Raw genomic sequence first — 19020 nt, forward strand, 5'->3', positions numbered from 1 at the left:
AAATTCCAATAAAATAATTTAACATAAAAAAAAAGAATACATAATATAAAAATAAAACTATTAGTTTTAAACTTAGACGACTATTTTCATTTTTTTAATAATTCAGGCACTTGTAAATTTTCTATTTACTTATAATTATTAAAACTCTAAATTATTATTTAAACGAATAGAGTATTAACATATTTACACAAAAAAATGTTTATAGTTTAAAATCAATAAAACATTTATTTCATGAAGAATCTACAAAATCATTTAACATGTCAATAACTTCTTCATCTTTGTTGTTTTTATCTAATGTTTGTTTTAAATTATTAATGGGTTTTATATATTCTACTTCCATAGATACATCATTTTTATTAGTTTGTTGAGTTTCAAAATTGTTAAAGTTATGATTTTCTTCATTAACTTCATCTGCTAATTTACTTTGAAATGATTGAATATATTTTTCAGAGTTTTCTTCTATATTACTTTTTACGTCACTGCTAATTTTATTATCAAGTAAATTGTTTTTATTTTTAGAGTTTGATAAATATTTTGTAGGTGAACATCCTCTAATGTTGTCAACATTATTATATTCAGATTCAACAGAATTTTTTTCTGAAACTACATTGTTAATTTCAATTTCTTTTAAAAAATGACTTTGATTTTCCTGTAGTACATTTTGATTTTCAGGTAGCAACTCTATTTCATTTTCAAGTGGTAAAAATAATGTATCATTTCTTGGATGAATAATATGTTCAACTTTAGCAATAGCTGATCTGCATACTTCTTTAACCTAAAAAAAAAATAATTTAACCCTAAATAGAGAAATTCTTTTAATATAAATTCATAATTGAAAAATTTCGACCCACCCAGATTTTTTACTTTTACAAGCAAATTGGTTAATTAAATTCAATAAAATTATATATAAACGATAAAAATTACTATTTTCTTAGTTTTTAAAATAACTTTAAAAGTTTGTTTCAAAAATAAATAAATTTAATGGTACAAGATTTGTTAATTTAAAGCACACCGCTAAAATGTTCTTGATAGCTTGCCTGTAATTGGCTGTTTTGAATGTTACACTTTTCTTTTTAATCAAATGTTTAAAACTCATTTAATAATTAATATAGATAATTATTTTTAAGTATCTATTTTATTGAAATATTTAGTAATTAATTATTTTCTGAAATTTTGTAAGAATAAAAATAAAATTAGTGATAAAAATTTCTTTTTTACCAAACTCTTTAAATTTTAAAGAGGCAAAAACAAGTACTAAATATTAATAAAAAATAGTTCCTTAAATAAACTTTTAAATTAGATTAAAATAATTTTATTACAAACTTAACCATTTATTTATGGTTATTACATTTTAAAATATATACTACAAACTTACAATTACTTTGTTGTATGGATAAATATACTAAATAATTTTTAAAAATTATAAAATTTGTTTCACAGCTGGGTAATATTTGACATACCATAGGTGGCATATCAAAAACTAATCAAGCCAAACTTTTAATTAATAACATAAGGTATTTTTAATAATATTCAATTTTTTATAGTACATTATAGTTGTTAGTTATATCAATATAGTTATTTTATTAAAATAGTTAAATGAATAATATTTATTTTCTTACATTTTCATTTCGATCTGATAAACCTAAAGTGAATAATCGAATAGCAACTGATGTTTGAGTTACACATTGTGGATGAGGAGAAATCACAAGAGCTAGCAGAGTATTAAATAAACTCATTCTACATAAATCATTGTAATATGGTAAAGGATATTCATTAGGCCGTTGACATTTTACAACTTCCAATAATAACCCCATAATAGTACTTTGTAAAACCTAGAAATTAAATAATGGAAAATAAAATAAGTTTGAAATACTTTCAATTCTATAATACATACTTTAAATTGTAGTTGTTTAAGGTTTGATGTGAATGTGTTTAATAGTAATCGAATTATTTCATGTGCTTGATTACATATGGTTGAATTTGCATGGTAATTGTGCATCACAATTGTATCACGTTGATCAATAATTTTGGCATTTAATGCACCACTTTTCCTTTTTTTGTTACCAATTTGCTTGTTAACCTACACATAAGATATTAATTAGTTGAGTTCTCAAAATGATATTTATATTGTATTTCACAATATCAAAAATAATTTTTAATAATTATTACATATAAAAATATGTTATTTTGAATATCTGATGGATAGCACAGATATTCAATTTCGAATTTAAATCTCATCTAAACACATATTTACACGAAAAAAATTATTTCATTGTGAAAACAAAACTTATTGTTACTAATTCAATCTGATAAGTATGCAATGTTATTGTAAATATGAATTTGTAAAAGTATAGTTAGACATCAGTTAATGGGCTTGACAGCTATAGACTTAAATTATATTAAAAAATTAAATAATATTCAATTTTTATGCCATGATATATATTATATATCATGACATCTGTTTTTTTTTTGAAATTGCGATAGATTATTGAAGAAAATACTATAATACTGATGTTAATAATATATTATTTGAAAACCCTATTTATTAATGTTATTTATTTAGATTATTAGGTTTTTAATTTTTAGGAGTTTAGATAATACATTTTTTTCTTCAATGTAATAATATCATTGATTACTACATATCTGTTATTACAGTCGTCTAGTTATTAATTATTTAAATTTACATTTTTTTTAAATTAAAATTAATCATGTTAATCTTTAATGAGTTTAATATTTTTCAGTAAAGAGAGGTTCAAATATTTAATTAAGTTGTTATCATTTGGTTTTCAAATCTTTGATGGTTGTATTTTTAAATAGTAACTATAATGATTCATTAATTAAATAAAATTATTTTATATTGAGAGATTTAAACTTGATGAAATAGTAACATTATAGTAGTAAAATGAATTCCAGAGATATCATAAATAATAAAATAAAGAAATATTAAATAATTTCATACACATTTGTTTCATACAGAGTGTTCAGTAAGTCAGGAAACGGGTTTCTATTGTTCTCATTGTTACAAACAATGAGAACAATAGAAACCCGTTTCCTGACTTACTGAACACCCTGTATAAGTATTAACATAAATTAAAATGATAATATAAATTATTTATGATAAAATTTCACAATCTATATAGTTAAAACAAAACATATTTTAGGAGTTAGAAATCATAATAAATTTCAGACCATTATAAAAAAACTTAGTATAAATTAGTTAAGTAACTTACAATTAGATTAATAGATGGCTTAACATATTTAATATCAATCAAAATACTGGAAATAAGATTTTCAATAAACATTTCAAGTGAACTCTGAGAGCCAGCAACTGACATCCATGCAAGCAATACTTTATAACTTAACAATCGTTGTTCCCTGAAAAGAATACACAAAATCATTTAATGAAAATAAACAATAAATAAATAATTTTAATTATATACAGTGTAATTTTTGAAAAATGATACCACCAATTTTTTGTTAATTATTGATTTTTTCATAAAAATATACAAAGTCATATTTGATTTGTTTTTATAAATTATTGTAAATATCAAGTTCATTGTAACACAAAATATTACTATGAGTAGATTTCAGGAGTAACTTTCAAAATTTAATGTTCAAGAGGTCTGATAATTTTAATATATAAAATTAAGTCTTTTGAAATGTGCTATAATATAAAAAAAAAAATGCCCCAATGTTTGTTTTACTATATGAAATTAGCTGTAATAGAAAATAAATAACATTATTTTCAATTAAAAAAATAATTTATCAAGCATTAATATTTTAATAAAATTTTAAATCATAGAAAATGTAAAATTAAAAATACATTAATTATGAAATTTAACAGATATGTATCCATGTGTGTTTTAATGATAGTGATGTTAATTTCTGTCAAATATGTGCAAAGTATTTTTTATTATTATTAAATTAAGAATCATCTAAATAAAAATTTGTTTGTTCAATAACCAGTATTGTATTATTTTTTTAGCTAATGTAATTATTAGTTATAGAGGAGAGGAGTTTGCGCAACATTGAAGAGTTTTTATTTGTGCTTTATGGTAAAAATAGGGAGTTGCTAAACACTACCCTGCTACTTACTTTTTTTAAACCTTAAAATATTAGTATCTCAAAAAGTAATATTGCAAAACTGGTTTACAATCAGTCAAGATTTTACTTAGATCACTCTTTTAATTAGTAAAAAAATAATAGGTTTTCATTGAACTTTCAAAAGTTACCAACCTTTTTAAAATCTACCATTAGAAGTAATTATTTTTTATAATACACTTGACATTTACTATGGTTTATATAAATAAATCAAATTTTAATTTTTTATACTTTCATGAAAAAATTATTATCTAATAAAAAAATGGGAGGCATCTTTCTTAAAAAAACGCACTGTATATTGGACTAAATTAAAATCACAAAATTTTAAAATAATAATTTCACATACTGTGATAACTGTCAAAAATTTAGGTAAATGTAATCAATTATATAATTTCTACTGTGTAAATATAATAAATGAATATCTAATCACTGAATAATACTAAGACAGTTATTCTGCTATATAAATAATTTTTCAATTACTTTTCCCAAACTAGAATTATTTATTTAAAAATAAATTGAATTATCCCGGCTTTTTACTTACACATTTGATTTATTTGTACCATAAATCCATTGATTGTTTTGAATATTAGTAGTATTAAGTGATTGTATCAAAAATCGACAAATTGATACACCTTGTGGTATTAAAATACGGCCACAACTAAAATGTATAATGGATTATTATTAAATTGTTTTACGACCTCATATCTATACTCTATAATAATACAAATTAAAAATATTTATTACATTATAACTATTTAAAAACAAGTAGACTTAAACAAATTTACTCATACAGACTTTTAATTAAAAGGTAGGCTAAAAAACTTGGTTGGGTTGGGTTTATGTGTATAAGACACATAGGTATTGAGGTCAGTTACAAGAGATCAATTCAGTTGTGCTAAGTTCTATAGGTTTTCATTTTCCATTACAGAAAATTATTAAATATGTAAAAGAATCTAATTTCTAAATTTAATATTTTTTAATTTAACACCCAAGATATAAAAAAAAAATTGTTTTCAAAAATTATTATTTAGTAAGGAAGTTAATTTCAGTTATTTATTATCATATCACGACATATAATAAGAATTATATTTCATATGATTGTAATTATAGCTAAGACTCAGGTCTTCAAGCATGTTAAAGTCATACAATCACATTAATAATAAATAAATATTTTAATCTGTTGTTTTAACATTTAAGAATGTATATTAATTATTATTTAGTTATGGGTGGCATAGTGGATCATTAACCCAGGATCAAAAAAATGTTTTATTACTATTTTATACACATGAGATAAATTTTCATAGACTTTGGTCTTAAAAGTAGCTTAAACACTTGAATTCCTTGCTGATTATAGCATTTCATAACTAATGTAAGTACATACCATTTTATTAATGCTAAAATGGTTTTCATAGCAGAACAATGCAACTTGTATAAAACATTTTCTAATGCTAAAATATCTTCTGTGACTGATAAAGATTTCAATTTTTCTGAAGACACTGATATAACACTTAAAGAAAATTGAATAACTTTGTTTGCATCAAATTTTTTCACATTTGAAAACATAGATCTAAAAAAAAAAAAAAAAGAATTTGAATATGATTAAAAAAGTTATTGTTAAGCCATACAAAAGCATAGATTGAAGAGCAGTATTAAAAAACTCAAAAATTGTTGTTAATCGTTGATAACGTTCTTTAGGAGACATTTGTTCAAGCTGGGATATATTAAAACATGATATATCAAATTTTCCTTCATATTTATCATTTGGATACAGTCTAATAAAAAACTGTAAAAATAAAAATAATTATTAACAAGCATAATTTTAATATAATCTTAATTTAAAATTTAAAATTATTTAACTCAAAAAACCACAAAAATTACTAAAAAATTGTGAATACTTATTTCAAAGCTAAATATATAACAGTATGTTATTACACTGATGATGATAACATTGTTCTTTAAATATGTATATTAGATTTTGTTAGTAATTATTGTTTCTTTTTATGTTTAATAACTTTTTATATTTTTTGTTTTAAATTAATATTTCAAATACATTTTAAAATTTAAATAATGTTAACCATAATTGTGACTAATAATACTGTGGTACAGTTCTAATTACTTAATTAAAAAATAAATTATATTTAGTGGTATGACCAGGGAATGATGTTTAAGCTTTTGTAAAAGATGAGACAAGTTGAGATCAATCTTTTTTAGATTCAATAGCTTAACTGTTTTCCCATAACATCATAATATAACCACAAATTTTATAATGAATCAAGACAATTTTAGGATGGAGCCGATATCTATATTAGTTTTAATTTTTATTTTATATTAGTAAATAAATCTAAAAAAACATATTTATAGACCCTAAATTTTTAATTTCTAAATGTGTAGATTAATTAGTATATCTTAGTTTTCTTTTCAATATTGGGAATTAAAATTATTTTTATAATAAAATAAAATACTTACATCTACATTTGAATATAACTGATGTAAAAAGTAATTGGCACAATACAAAAAGTCATTAAACTGATTAGTCCATGCCTCTATATGAAGAGAACCTTGTTGTCCACGACCACCACATTGGGGATATAGTGCTAGATATTTTGTAAGTTTTACCATAATCTTATTGTCATTAGAATATTCACTTATAATTTTGAAAGTAAACTTCTCTAATATATTCTGAAAACGTATGTTAAATTTTTTTATTTTTTCAAAACACTACTTGAATAACATAATTATAAAAGTGGTTTAATCACTATTTTTTTGAAATCCTTATTTTTAACACATCCACGGTCAGTTACTGTAATAGCAGTAATATATTATTACTTTCATAACAGTAATGCCCCATTATATATATAAAAATGTATGTACTGTGTCGATACTGCTTAGCAGAACAAAAATCATAACTGGTATAGTGGTAATACAAAAATGATTTTATATGGTAGGTACATGAAATATGTGTAGAAATGACATAATCCTGAACGTGTTAATTAATATTTTCTGTGATTAAAAATGTACTTTTGAGTTAAAAAATTTATAATTTAATAAATATTATTAATTGATGATAAAAGCTATTAATTTTTTTTAATAAAAAAATGAATTTCCTTAATTAAAAAAAATTTGCTATTAAAAAAATATATATTATATTATGTGTATTTATATTTTTTTAGTAATATGTTATAAAACAATTTGTCTATTTTCAGCAAATAAATTGTTCTTATTTATGATTTTAAAAGTCATAATAAAATTTAATGGTAATGAAATTTTAACTTATATTTTTCTGGATGTATACTTTAGTTTATGATTCATTAACACATTTTATTAGCCTTTACTTTATTACATAGATAAACTTACCATGGTTACCACACTAGTTTATAATTTTATATCAGTTAGTCATGCATAGAGAATATTAAACTATTGTTACAAAATAAAAGTTTGACATCAAATATCATTGAACGATTAATTGAAAAAATTATGACTCCAATTTGGTGCCAAGACAATTAATGTGTTAATTTTATTTAAGAAAAGAGTTAAGTACTAGATTATTCATGAAAAAGGATCAAAATCTATATATTTAATATTTTACTGTTAGTTAAAACATGAATTTGAAAAATTTTAAAGTTCATAAGAAAATTAGTTTTTTTTAAGTTTTACAATTTGCATTCAACAATTTCATAAATAAATGATTCATTTGTACTAAAATATTCATACAACCTTGAATTGTCCACATGTACTTCCATAATATTTCATGCATAATCTAATGATAGATATTTGAGAGTTAACTATCTATAAATAGTAAAAATATTTAAGACAAATTAATGCAATATGATAATTCTAATATTTAAATTATAAATAAAACTTACAGTTTCATTAGTACTAGAAGATGCTAAATTTTCAAAAAATTTGGGCAAAACTGAACTAGTTAGTTGTTTTTTTATATCTACATCTGTAATAGTTGATGTAATAAAAACCTCTAAAAAATAAAATAATTATTGTGCTTATTTAAAAAATTAGAAGATTTCATATGAAATCTTCAAAAATGTTTAGATAATAATGATATTAATAATACATGATTTCTAAAAATATATATAATTTAATCCTAAATCATACTTAACTAATCAAATGTATCTATAGTGTATAAAAAATTAAATACTTAAAGTAAAATAAAAATTATCCCTAATTGCAGAAAACAGTATAAATTAATATTTTGACAATTTAATTATTAGTTCGGTTTTTTGAATTAGGTTTATCAATTTTAATAAAGTTATATTTTAGGTTTTACTACTAATCAAGTATTGTAAATATGCAAATAAATATTAATTAGTAAAATATACTACGAGTATAAAAAATTAATTTAATTAAAATTAAATACTGATTATACAAATGTAATATAAATCAAAAGTTTCATATAAATTAAAAACAAACTTTCAATATTGACAGTTAAATATTAGGATGCAATTTAATAGATTTTTAAGATTTAACAAGTTGTGTATTTTCTGAACTATCACAATTTTAACAGATTAAGAAAAAAATATGACAGTTCAAAAATATTAAGCCTTCTAAAATTAATTGTAGGTTTGAGTATTTTAAATTTAATGAATAAAAAATTCAAAATAAATTAAATAAATCTACTTAGTTTAAAATGTTTAAAAAAAATAGTTTTTACCTAACAAATTATAATCTCCAGTCGATAAACCATAAATAATACAATTTTTCAGATTTTTCTGAAACCAATTAACTGCTTCATTTGCCTATTAAAAATCAAATATTTATTTTATTAAACAAGTAAAATAATTGGGAAGTATTAAATTAATTTAAACCTTTAACGAAGCTATTTTAGAATCCATAACGAATAGTTAATATAATAAGATAATTAGAATTACAATTCATAAATAATTATAAAAAAAAAGAAAAGATGTGTTAAAACATGTAAATTAAATTTGTAATTCACATGGTACTTTTATTATCACTAGATATGTATTCAAAACTTAAATGATAACAATTAATATCGTTTGATAATAATATCATATATATTTTCCAAGGAGTATGTATTTTTAAGTCAATTTTTTTTGGAAAAGCACCTTTGCCACGAACTGATAATGCTCCGACATTTGACAAAGTAGTAATTGTTACGAACATCTGGTACTCTGACCATCTGATACCATAGGTTACCAAAATTACAACAGATTTTACTCCGACATTAAATTATAAAAATAAGACAGTAAAAAATCCGACATTATCGATAGTTTGATTATGCATCAAAAGTTATATTATATTTCGATTGTATTATTAGTAATAGGGCGTATCGTCAGGGCCACGTGGCTACAGAAACACTACATTATTAAAATAATTATATTATTATTAATAATATTGTAAAATTTAAATTAAAATGTTCTATTAAATTAGCATTTATTTGCTACTATAGTTATTATACAATAATATACATTTTGCTTATTATTTTCTGGTACAATTTCTCACATTTGACAAATGTTATTAAAACTCAAATGATAATAGTCATTCATTAAGTAACATAAAATTAATAGTGTTTAATACAAATGTACATTTTTGAAAAAATTTTCTCCATTATTAGAATATATATTTATCTTTGAGAATTTTTTTTTTTAATTATCCAATAATTACAAAATATTTTCATCAAATCAAAAAACTGTTAGTTAACTGTTTTTTCAGTTGATCCGCAAAATTTTATCTAACCGTAACTTATTTTTTAACATCTAAGAGATCCATTTGAAAACTAATTTTTCTATAACAAATATGTGCTGTAAAAATTGTCATGTGCAATTTTATTAGTGATTAATTCCTAAGTGTGTAATATTAAAAAATAATGACTAATATAAACATAAAATTATTAATATTTGTACAATATAAAATTGAGTGTTTTATGTCCAATTTGATAATATGGATAAGTGACTTCGGGAAGAGTTAAAATAATATCTTATTATCCAATAATTTTGGATGTAATGTAATAGGACCTCAAGATTAAAAAAGAAATTTCTTCCATGTGTTCCTCATCATTCTTGGGGATGACTGAATTTTTTCCTGTGCTGTATTACGATATCTAAGTATAAAATAACACAGTATATCCAACTTCAATGCAGTAATTGTTGAACACATTTTTTTTAGTCTTATTACTTTCTGGAAGTTTCTTCCAATAGGTTTGTGTTGACTCAGTAGATTATGATTAATTTTTCTTTCAGCAATTTTAATTGAAAATTAATTACAAAAATTATTTTTAACTTATATTAAAAAGAATTAAAATAATATTAAACTGTGTAAGTTTTGATATAAGTTCTAATATGAGTTATGCTAAGAATTAGTAAGTTTTGGTTATATATAAGTAGAATTAATTTTTTCTTATTTAAAAATTCTGTGTGTCATCTAAAAGTAAAAATATATTAACTCGTCGTTAAACAATTTTAATTTTGTGACATGAGTTTTATAATCAATTATTAGTAAAACCATTATAATCTCCAGTAGTGCTCAAGAAAAGTTAAAAATATTAAGGAGTAAAAAATTATTCATTTAAAGTTCTTTTTCTTTAAAATCTAATATACATTTATTGAAATCAGTTTGGTATTTCCTTGAAAAAAATATCTGAATAGCCTTTCCTTTTTTTAACAATAATTAAATTTGATGGACAATTTTCTCAGTGGTCCAGTGAGAAAAAAAATCTTAAATTTAATGAGGGCCTTCTGAGCCAGGCCGACACTGCGAAAAGATGATTATTTTGCCAATGTTTTCATCTCGTTAGCTTAACATGTATCCTGCAAATACAAATGTATTATTCTAAAAATACAAAATGTAGTTTTTTTAAAAATTTGAATTCATTTTATATGTACTTTTTAGAATGTGAAAGCATATTCCTAAAAAATAAAAATTAATTTTCAAAATAAAATCACGTAATATAATGTATTATGTTTTGTAAAAATTTAATTTTATAAATATCTGTCCTATAAAAAAAGTTGTACAGTTTCAATATTACATTATTATACTTGATTTCCATTTAATGAGAAAAAATGAATAATTGTTTGAATATCAATTNTTCCATTTAATGAGAAAAAATGAATAATTGTTTGATTATCAATCATGATTATAAATTAAAATATTTAACTCTATACGTATATTTGACAAAACTTCAAATAATCATAATGCAAATGAAAAAAAACTGAACCATTATTTAATGAATTGACTGCATATTTTTAATCGAGTTAGTTAAGTTTAAAACCAATTTACTTAGCAGAAGATTTTTGTAAGTTTATGATAAATCATAAACTATTGTCCACTGTTAACTTATAACTGCCTTGTGTTTACTTAATTTGACTAGAGCGTAGGAGTATTGCAACAAAATATTTGGGAACTCTAATTACATAATTTTTTTCCTAATCTAAAAAATATTTCTTTACAACAAGAAATACAAATTAATTTATTTTCGGTATATTCTATGTCAGAATTTTAGAAGACAAAGCCCCCTCAAGTCTCTCCAGATTGCGGTCAAATCCAAACTGGACTGAATTAATTTCGTTACCCACCTTTGAACAATGAAATGATATTAAATCATATTTTTGTTTGATTTCATATGAAACTAATTGTAATGACAGTTTTAGAGAATGGGATACCGAATATCTTTATAAACGCATCTGTTTAATAACGAATACTATCATCATAAAAACGTACCTCTATATTTTTTAACTAAACTAATTGAATGTTATAATATTAATGTGCTTACAATGTTATAATAAGCACTAATAAGGAGAGGTAAAAAAGATTTTACGTCTGAAAATTGGAATCGCTCTTCTTTCCCCTCCAAAAAAAAATTTAAGGGCTCACACCAGTTATGTTACCTTTATGTACCTATTTTATCAAAAGTCGGATACATTTCGGGGATCTTTATTGTAATAATTATTCGTTAATAGACAGTAATCAATTATAACGCTATTTTATTATATTAATTAGTGATAAGGGTTATATTTTTCCATCAGATAATATATTGCTACGATATTCATCTACTCCGAAATTTGATAATTTTTTTATCGATTTCGCGAATAATCGATATTCGGAGCTAATTTCATTCGGAGCAATCAATTAATATTCCTATTCGGAGTATTTATCGACGTAGTAAAATCCAAATTTTTGTAACCAGGTATTCGTAGTAATTGTTGTCGGAGTAAATGTATTCGGAGGATTTTTATACATTGTCGGAGTAAATGAATGTCGGGGCATCATCAGTTCGTGGCAATCTCCGTAACTCATTTTTTCTATTATAATATATTAGGGTTCAATAACGATAAATTTTAGGTTATCAATAACGTACCAAATTTCAGCGATATTATATCGCAAAATACGGATATCGTACGAAAAGATAAATCAATATCAAAAAAAAATTATATTCAAAAATTAAATTTAATATTTAAAAGTTTTCACCTTTTTTTTTATTTTCAAGTATATGGTCAAATTAGCTTGTAACATTATTATAAAGATCATACTATGATATTCTAACCAAATTAGATAATGATATAAATATAAAAAAAATACAACACAGTAGGGACGTGGCATAACTGGTAAAGTGTAGTGATATCTGACAGAGATTAAAATCACAATCAAATAAAACGCTTCGATGCAAATCTGTAGATAGAGTTTAATTTTAAGAAATTGGTAGATTATTTCAAAATTAGTTATTTGATTAATAACAATAATACAAGGATAAATAATAATTATAGTAATTAAATTAAGTATGAAATTTTTACGGAGATATTATAAAAATAATAAAGTAGTACTTTTCTAAATCAACTTTTTGCGCTGTTTTCAAATGTACAATTAGACTTTTTCTATCACTCCAAAGTTTTGATATTATTACTTATTATTAAAATATAAGTATTTATATAGAAAAAATAATCAAGAACAAAAAAAATTGTTTTAAATTAATACTGATTTTGATTTTTATTATGTTAAAAATAAGGAAAATGACATAGTAACCTATTTTTTTAAACCTTAAAAGTTAATTTTTGAGAAAGTTTATACCAAAAATAAATAGAATTTTTTACCAAAATTTACATTATTAAGTACAAAATTTTATGAGAAATAAAAAAGTTGTATTTTTAGCTTCGATGCGAAGCTGAGAAGATATTAATTTTACTATGATGTGTTTTTTTTTTTTTTATGTCTGTTGTCACTTTTTCTCAGCTTTCACTGGACAGATTTCTTTCAAAAATACGTCAAAAGATCACAAATCGTATCTAGTTGAAGACATTACCTTTAAAAATTGAAAAAAATTCCCTCANAAGACATTACCCTTAAAAATTGAAAAAAATTCCCTCGTTCCCCGCAAATGGGGGAAATATCCAAAAAAATTACAAATTTAAAAATCGCTAATTTTCGAAATTTTTTCACTTTTTTTTCTTAAAACTTCCATAACTTTTTGAAAAATCAACAAATCAACATAATTTTTTTTTATACTAAAACGTTAGATGTCTACCTTTCATTTGATATCATTTTTTTCAAATCTAACATTTAACCTGCTCATTGGGGGGGATTTAAAATAGCAACTTTTTTACAAAAACTAACTTTTTCAACTTAATTTTTGAAAATGTTCCGGAAATACTGCGTCCTTTAAACAAATATCAAATTAAAGCTTATTTTATGTAATATAAAATGAAAAAAAAAAAATTTGTCCCGACGACCTATCTTCTATGCGCAAATGGCTACCATATTAATAATATGCTATTTTAACAAATTTTTTTTTTAATTAAACACTATCTACAGATTTGCATCGAAGCGTTTTTTATGATAGTGATTTTAATCACTGTCAGATATCATCTATACTGGACCCAACTATGCCACGACCACACTGTGCTAAGGTTTTTTTTCTCATTAGACCACTTAAGAAATTATTTTAGTGATCATTAAGAAAATTTTCCTCCGGGACTTCCAGGTTCAGATTGATACTGTCCTCTAATTGAGAACGATTAGATCTTGGAACAAAAACAACACACGAAAACAATGTCAAAAAAAAAGTTTTTACATTTTGACTATTTTCTTATTATATCTTACTATATAGTACCTATATAGGATCACCTATATTATAGGTGATCGGGTTAAGGTGAAAAATATCCAGCACAGTGGGGACGCGGCATAATTGTCAAAAATATATATATCTGACAATGATTAAGATCACTATCGTAAAAAACGCTTCCAAGTAAATCTTTAAATAGTACTTAATTTTTAGATGAAAATAATGTAAAATTTTTTGAGCTTCATTAAATTGTATGTTACTAACAAATTTATTTTATGTACTTTTGATTATTTGAAAAAAATTTTGTAAGATTACTTTATAAAAATGTAAAAATTAAAATTAATTTTCTAAAATTATTGTAAGTACATAGAGTGTCTCAGATTTATCAAATAACGCTTATAACTTTTGATATAATTATAATTGTATTGAAATTCTTTTCAAAATAATAATAGCTTTATTAGACTAAGTCTGAAGCATATGCTTTATTATTTGTTACTAAAAATAATAATTAATAAAAATTTACTTTTTTTTTTCAAAATGTATAAATGCCCATTTTTTACAAAAAATGTTGATTGGTCGATAACAATTTTAGGACAAGTACTACTACAGTTACTTTGAGACCCTATAGAGTGGGTATGGAACACGGGTGGAGTATATGTACATTAATACGAGCTTTACCCACCCTCCTTATTATCTACTCTAAGTATTAAAATACTTGTAACACAATGAGTATTAGTCCTAAAATTGATATCGATCCATCAAAATTTTTTGTAAGACAATTGTTAAAAAATGGCTATTCTGAAATGTTAAAAAAAATGTGCTTTAAACATAATATAAGAAGGCAATAATTAATTTGTAAAAATTTAATAAAATGATAATTGTATTAAAAGTTATAAGCGTTGTTATTCAGTTTTGAGGCAATCTAAATATTATTAGTTAAAAGTATATTTTTTAATGTACCTCGAAATCATACATAAATATAAAATTTTTCTGTTTTTTCCTAAATGTTATTATTTATATCTTTGGTTATCATCTTCTATTTTTGGCCTGTATTTAAAAAATTGGTGTTTTTAAATGTTTAATTTTTATTTTTAGAATAGTATATTTGAATAAAAAGATTTATTGATTTAGTTGTAATGTTTTAAATTTAATGTAATGTAATTAATGTAATATTATATAGTATTATTAATCATATAAAAATAGCAAGGAATGTGCTCATTGGAGGTGTGAAGGCAAAGTCCCCCACGCTATATTTATATGACAAAATATTAGACCCCTTCCAAAAAAAATCGCCTCATATCCGCTTATGCATAATACGCATCGAAGTTTTTTACTTGTAATTTTAACTACTCTCAAATATTAATTAATACTTAACTAAAAAAATGTTTTAACTTCATTACGCTGATTCCCAACTGTACTTTTTGGTATATTAAATTAATATCGATCTGGTTGTTATTTGCGTGTAAAATTTGATTTTAGTGCAAGATATTATTGTATAATGACTCATAAAACTGTATTTTTTTCAGGGACGGATCCTGAATTTTTTCAAAGAAGGGTGAAATAAAATTCTTTCGAGGCACCTGCAAAATACTTCATTGAAAATAAAAAAAAAATCAAAACTGATAATTTGGTTTAATTGGTGAAATAAATCATTTAAATACTTTTAAATAATATTTACCAACTTTTTACCACTATGCTTTAGACTAATAATATACATTAGTAGTCTGCAACATATATAAAATATTGAAAGATATCCCACTCAATTTTTTACTTGTTGTTAAGAAAAACAAAATATCTATTCAAAAAAATTAATTAATGAAAACTGTAAAATATTTAACTACCCTAAGTTTAATCACCACTCCAAGGATGTTCATTTGTCGGTAATCTTTATTATCGAAAATTTCAATTTTCTTCAAGAATTTAAAAACAGTTTGTTGATATATCCTACTTAATATTATCTCCACAAGTTTAAATAAAAATTTACAAAACTTTAACTCGTCACTACACTAGTTTTCTTATAATATGAAGAATTGAGTCTAGTCATACCGTATTTCGACCAAGATAAATATGGAAACTTCCTTGACTCAACATTTTAGAGAGCCATTTTGATGTATCAGCAAGTATTCTATTATTAGTTTATATTTGATTAAATACTAAAATTTGATAGTTGGATGGGAACTTTGTCTCGATTTAAAGTCAAGCTTTATTTATTTATCATCCCCATGATAAAAATATATCTCCCTCTATAACACAATCTTCGCCAAATCCCTGTATAATAATATAAGCTGAAAGTACTTAAAACTTCTTTCAGAATAACATTTCATAATATTTTAAAAGGAAAATTAATATTTACTCTTGATATTATAATAAAACTTAAAATATTGAATTTTACTCGATATGAAAAAAGTGAAATTTGTAGTAATTAAATAATTTATTTATATATATTTATAACGATTAAAGATCCAATTTATTAACATGAATTAATAATTGTCATTTAAATTTTTTTCAGTTACTGCGTACAATTACCAGATAACACAGCATTTTTAAAAACAAAAATAATAATTCTAATTTCATTGTCTGCGATTCGCAACTCACAATTCATTGTTTGCATGGTCGCCTGACGTTGCCAAAAAAATACAAAGACCCTCGGAACTGTCATGTTTTCTGCGGTATCATAAAAAGCGCCATCTATAAACACATAAATAAAATATTTGCATTGTGTATGTAAGTATGCGCTTGTAATTTGTATATATTTTATGTTTGTGTGGGTAGTTATATGCTGGGTAATTTGTCGGTCTAACTACATGATTATGGCACTTTAATATAAAAAACAAATTTTTAGATATTCTTAACTCTAATGGTTTTATAAAAATATGAATGATTACTTAAAAATTTCATGTCTTTAGTTGTCATATGTATATTTTTCAAATCATTTGTGATTTCTGTTTATAAATTTTGAAAAAATCAAAATTTAAAGCCGGTATGTTAAACTAAGCATTCTCAGCTTTTCAACACATTCTAAGTATGCTAAATTTTAGCTGCTAATTTTAGTGGTGTGTTTAAAATGTCTTATCAATTTCACTACTATGTGTTCACTATGTCATTAATTTTAGATTTTTTTAGTCAAGATGATGGATTCACCGACCACCCCACCAGGTTATATGTCTGAAGATGGTGACAACAATGAATCTCATAGTAAGTAATAAAGTACAGTTCTATTATTCTTAGTATTATATATCCTTGTGTTACAGGTATGAGCCCTAATCCTACGGTAATGGGGGTTCTTGATACTCAACCTGTTCTTTATTGTGAGCCTGTATTTTGGTGTTCAATAAGTTATTATGAGCTCAACACAAGAGTAGGCGAAACATTTCATGCATCTCAACCTTCTATATCTGTTGATGGTTTTACAGGTATATTATGATGTTTGATAAACTAAAATAATCAGTATTCATTTCCTTAATATTCATAAACTTTAGATCCCAGCAATTCAGAAAGATTTTGCTTAGGTCTTCTATCTAATGTTAATAGAACTACTGTAGTTGAACAAATCAGACGACATATAGGAAAAGGTGTTCGGCTTTATTATATCGGTGGTGAAGTTTTTGCTGAATGTTTAAGTGATTCTAGTATATTTGTTCAATCTCCAAATTGTAATCAAAGATATGGCTGGCACCCAGCTACTGTTTGTAAAATACCTCCAGGTAAAATTTGATCATAGTTTACTGTTTCAAGCATTCTATTATTTTTAACAATAGTAATCATAGTTATAATCAAAATTTAAATTTGGTATTATTTTTTAAAACTAGTTATTTATTTATTACACAAATTTGCAAACAAAACAGCATAAAATAACAACATTTAATATGAAAAATCTATAATTAAATAGTTCAATAATAAAGTAATAATTACCTTTGTGTTGTGGTGTATTTACAAGAGGGCAACTGCTTATCTAACTATGTATTCAAAAACAACTTCTTTATAAAAAAGGAGTATATAGTCTTAATTTGAGTTGTCAATTCAAACAAAAAATAAAAACCCAGCACAGGGGGGTCGCGGCACAGTGGTGACGTGACATATTTGGATCAAGTATAATGATATCTGACAGTGATTAAAATCACTATCATAAAAAACGCTTCGATGCAAATCTTTAGATAGTGTTTAATTTTAAAAAATAGGTGGATTATTCCAAAAGCAACATGATCTGCTAGTTCGTTATTAATATCCTGATTCAGATAAAGTATGTCGAATGAAAGATCTATATAAATACTACTTCTCATAAAAAAATTGTAATGATCCATACATTTTTCAAAAAGTTATAGCATAATAAAGTTAAAAATGTAAAATACAAAATCGAAAATTTTCACACAAAAATAGCATTCGTTGCCATTTTCACCCTGAAGATAAAATAAAGTCCGAAATTTTTTTTTTCATGATAAAGTATATTACATTAGCTTTAATTTAAGATATATATAAAAGTGTCAGACCTTCCGGAATACTTACAAAAGTTAAGTTGAAAAAATTAATTTTTTGTAAAAAAGTTGTCATTTTAAATCCCCCCCTGTGGGCAGGTAAAAAGTCAGATTTATAAAAAAAATATACCAAATGATAGGTAGTGACATCATGCATCTATAAAAAAAATAATTATATTGATATGTTTATTTTTAAAAAAGTTACGGCAGTTTTTAGAAAAAAAAATTTCGAAAATTTGCGATTTTTAAATTTGTAATTTTTTCGGAGGTTTCCCCCATTTACGGGGAACGAGGGAATTTTTTTCAATTTTTGAGGGTAATGTCTTCGACTAGATACAATTTGTAATATTTTGACGTATCATTGAAAGAAATCGGTTCGGTGAGAGCTGAGAAAAAGTGGTAACAGACACAAAAAAAAAA

General features: G+C 23.4%; 2 protein-coding genes across 6 annotated transcripts in view; one reads left to right on the forward strand and one right to left on the reverse strand.

Moving 5' to 3' along the window:
* Positions 1–205: 205 nt before the first annotated feature.
* Positions 206–9062, reverse strand: LOC126893959 (proline-, glutamic acid- and leucine-rich protein 1-like). Its single transcript, XM_050664538.1, has 12 exons — positions 8922–9062; positions 8768–8852; positions 7965–8074; positions 7816–7887; positions 6568–6780; positions 5727–5884; positions 5483–5668; positions 4643–4759; positions 3231–3375; positions 1895–2080; positions 1620–1832; positions 206–775 (listed from the first exon to the last, which is right to left on the reverse strand). The coding sequence occupies exons 1-12, from the start codon at positions 8946–8948 to the stop codon at positions 230–232; spliced, it is 2058 nt and encodes a 685-aa protein (XP_050520495.1). The 5' UTR covers positions 8949–9062; the 3' UTR covers positions 206–229.
* A 7796-nt stretch (positions 9063–16858) lies between these two features.
* Positions 16859–19020, forward strand: part of LOC126896035 (mothers against decapentaplegic homolog 3-like) — a 4126-nt gene continuing 1964 nt past the window's right edge. The window contains exons 1-4 of one of the 5 annotated variants that reach the window (XM_050668462.1): positions 16859–17181; positions 17242–17323; positions 17380–17541; positions 17608–17832. In XM_050668462.1, coding sequence (XP_050524419.1) covers positions 17257–17323; positions 17380–17541; positions 17608–17832 — 454 coding nt within the window. In that variant the 5' untranslated portion in view covers positions 16859–17181; positions 17242–17256. The remainder of the gene's footprint in view (positions 17182–17241; positions 17324–17379; positions 17542–17607; positions 17833–19020) is intronic. The other 4 variants (XM_050668463.1, XM_050668460.1, XM_050668461.1 and 1 more) reach the window with 4 other exon arrangements.

This window comes from Daktulosphaira vitifoliae, unplaced genomic scaffold (assembly GCF_025091365.1).
Source record: "Daktulosphaira vitifoliae isolate Bord-2020 unplaced genomic scaffold, ASM2509136v1 Scaffold_1, whole genome shotgun sequence".
Lineage (NCBI taxonomy): Eukaryota > Metazoa > Arthropoda > Insecta > Hemiptera > Phylloxeridae > Daktulosphaira > Daktulosphaira vitifoliae.

What these genes read in the sequence shown, in the direction of transcription:
- LOC126893959 (XM_050664538.1), bottom strand. Translation starts at nt 8,948, where the DNA reads ATGGATTCTAAAATAGCTTCGTTAAAG. An exon ending in CTAAAATAGCTTCGTTAAAG is followed by an intron (nt 8,853 to 8,921) that starts GTTTAAATTAAT and finishes GATTTTTAATAG; the next exon opens with GCAAATGAAGCAGTTAATTG. An exon ending in GCTCTTCAATCTATGCTTTT is followed by an intron (nt 5,669 to 5,726) that starts GTATGGCTTAAC and finishes TTTTTTTTTTAG; the next exon opens with ATCTATGTTTTCAAATGTGA.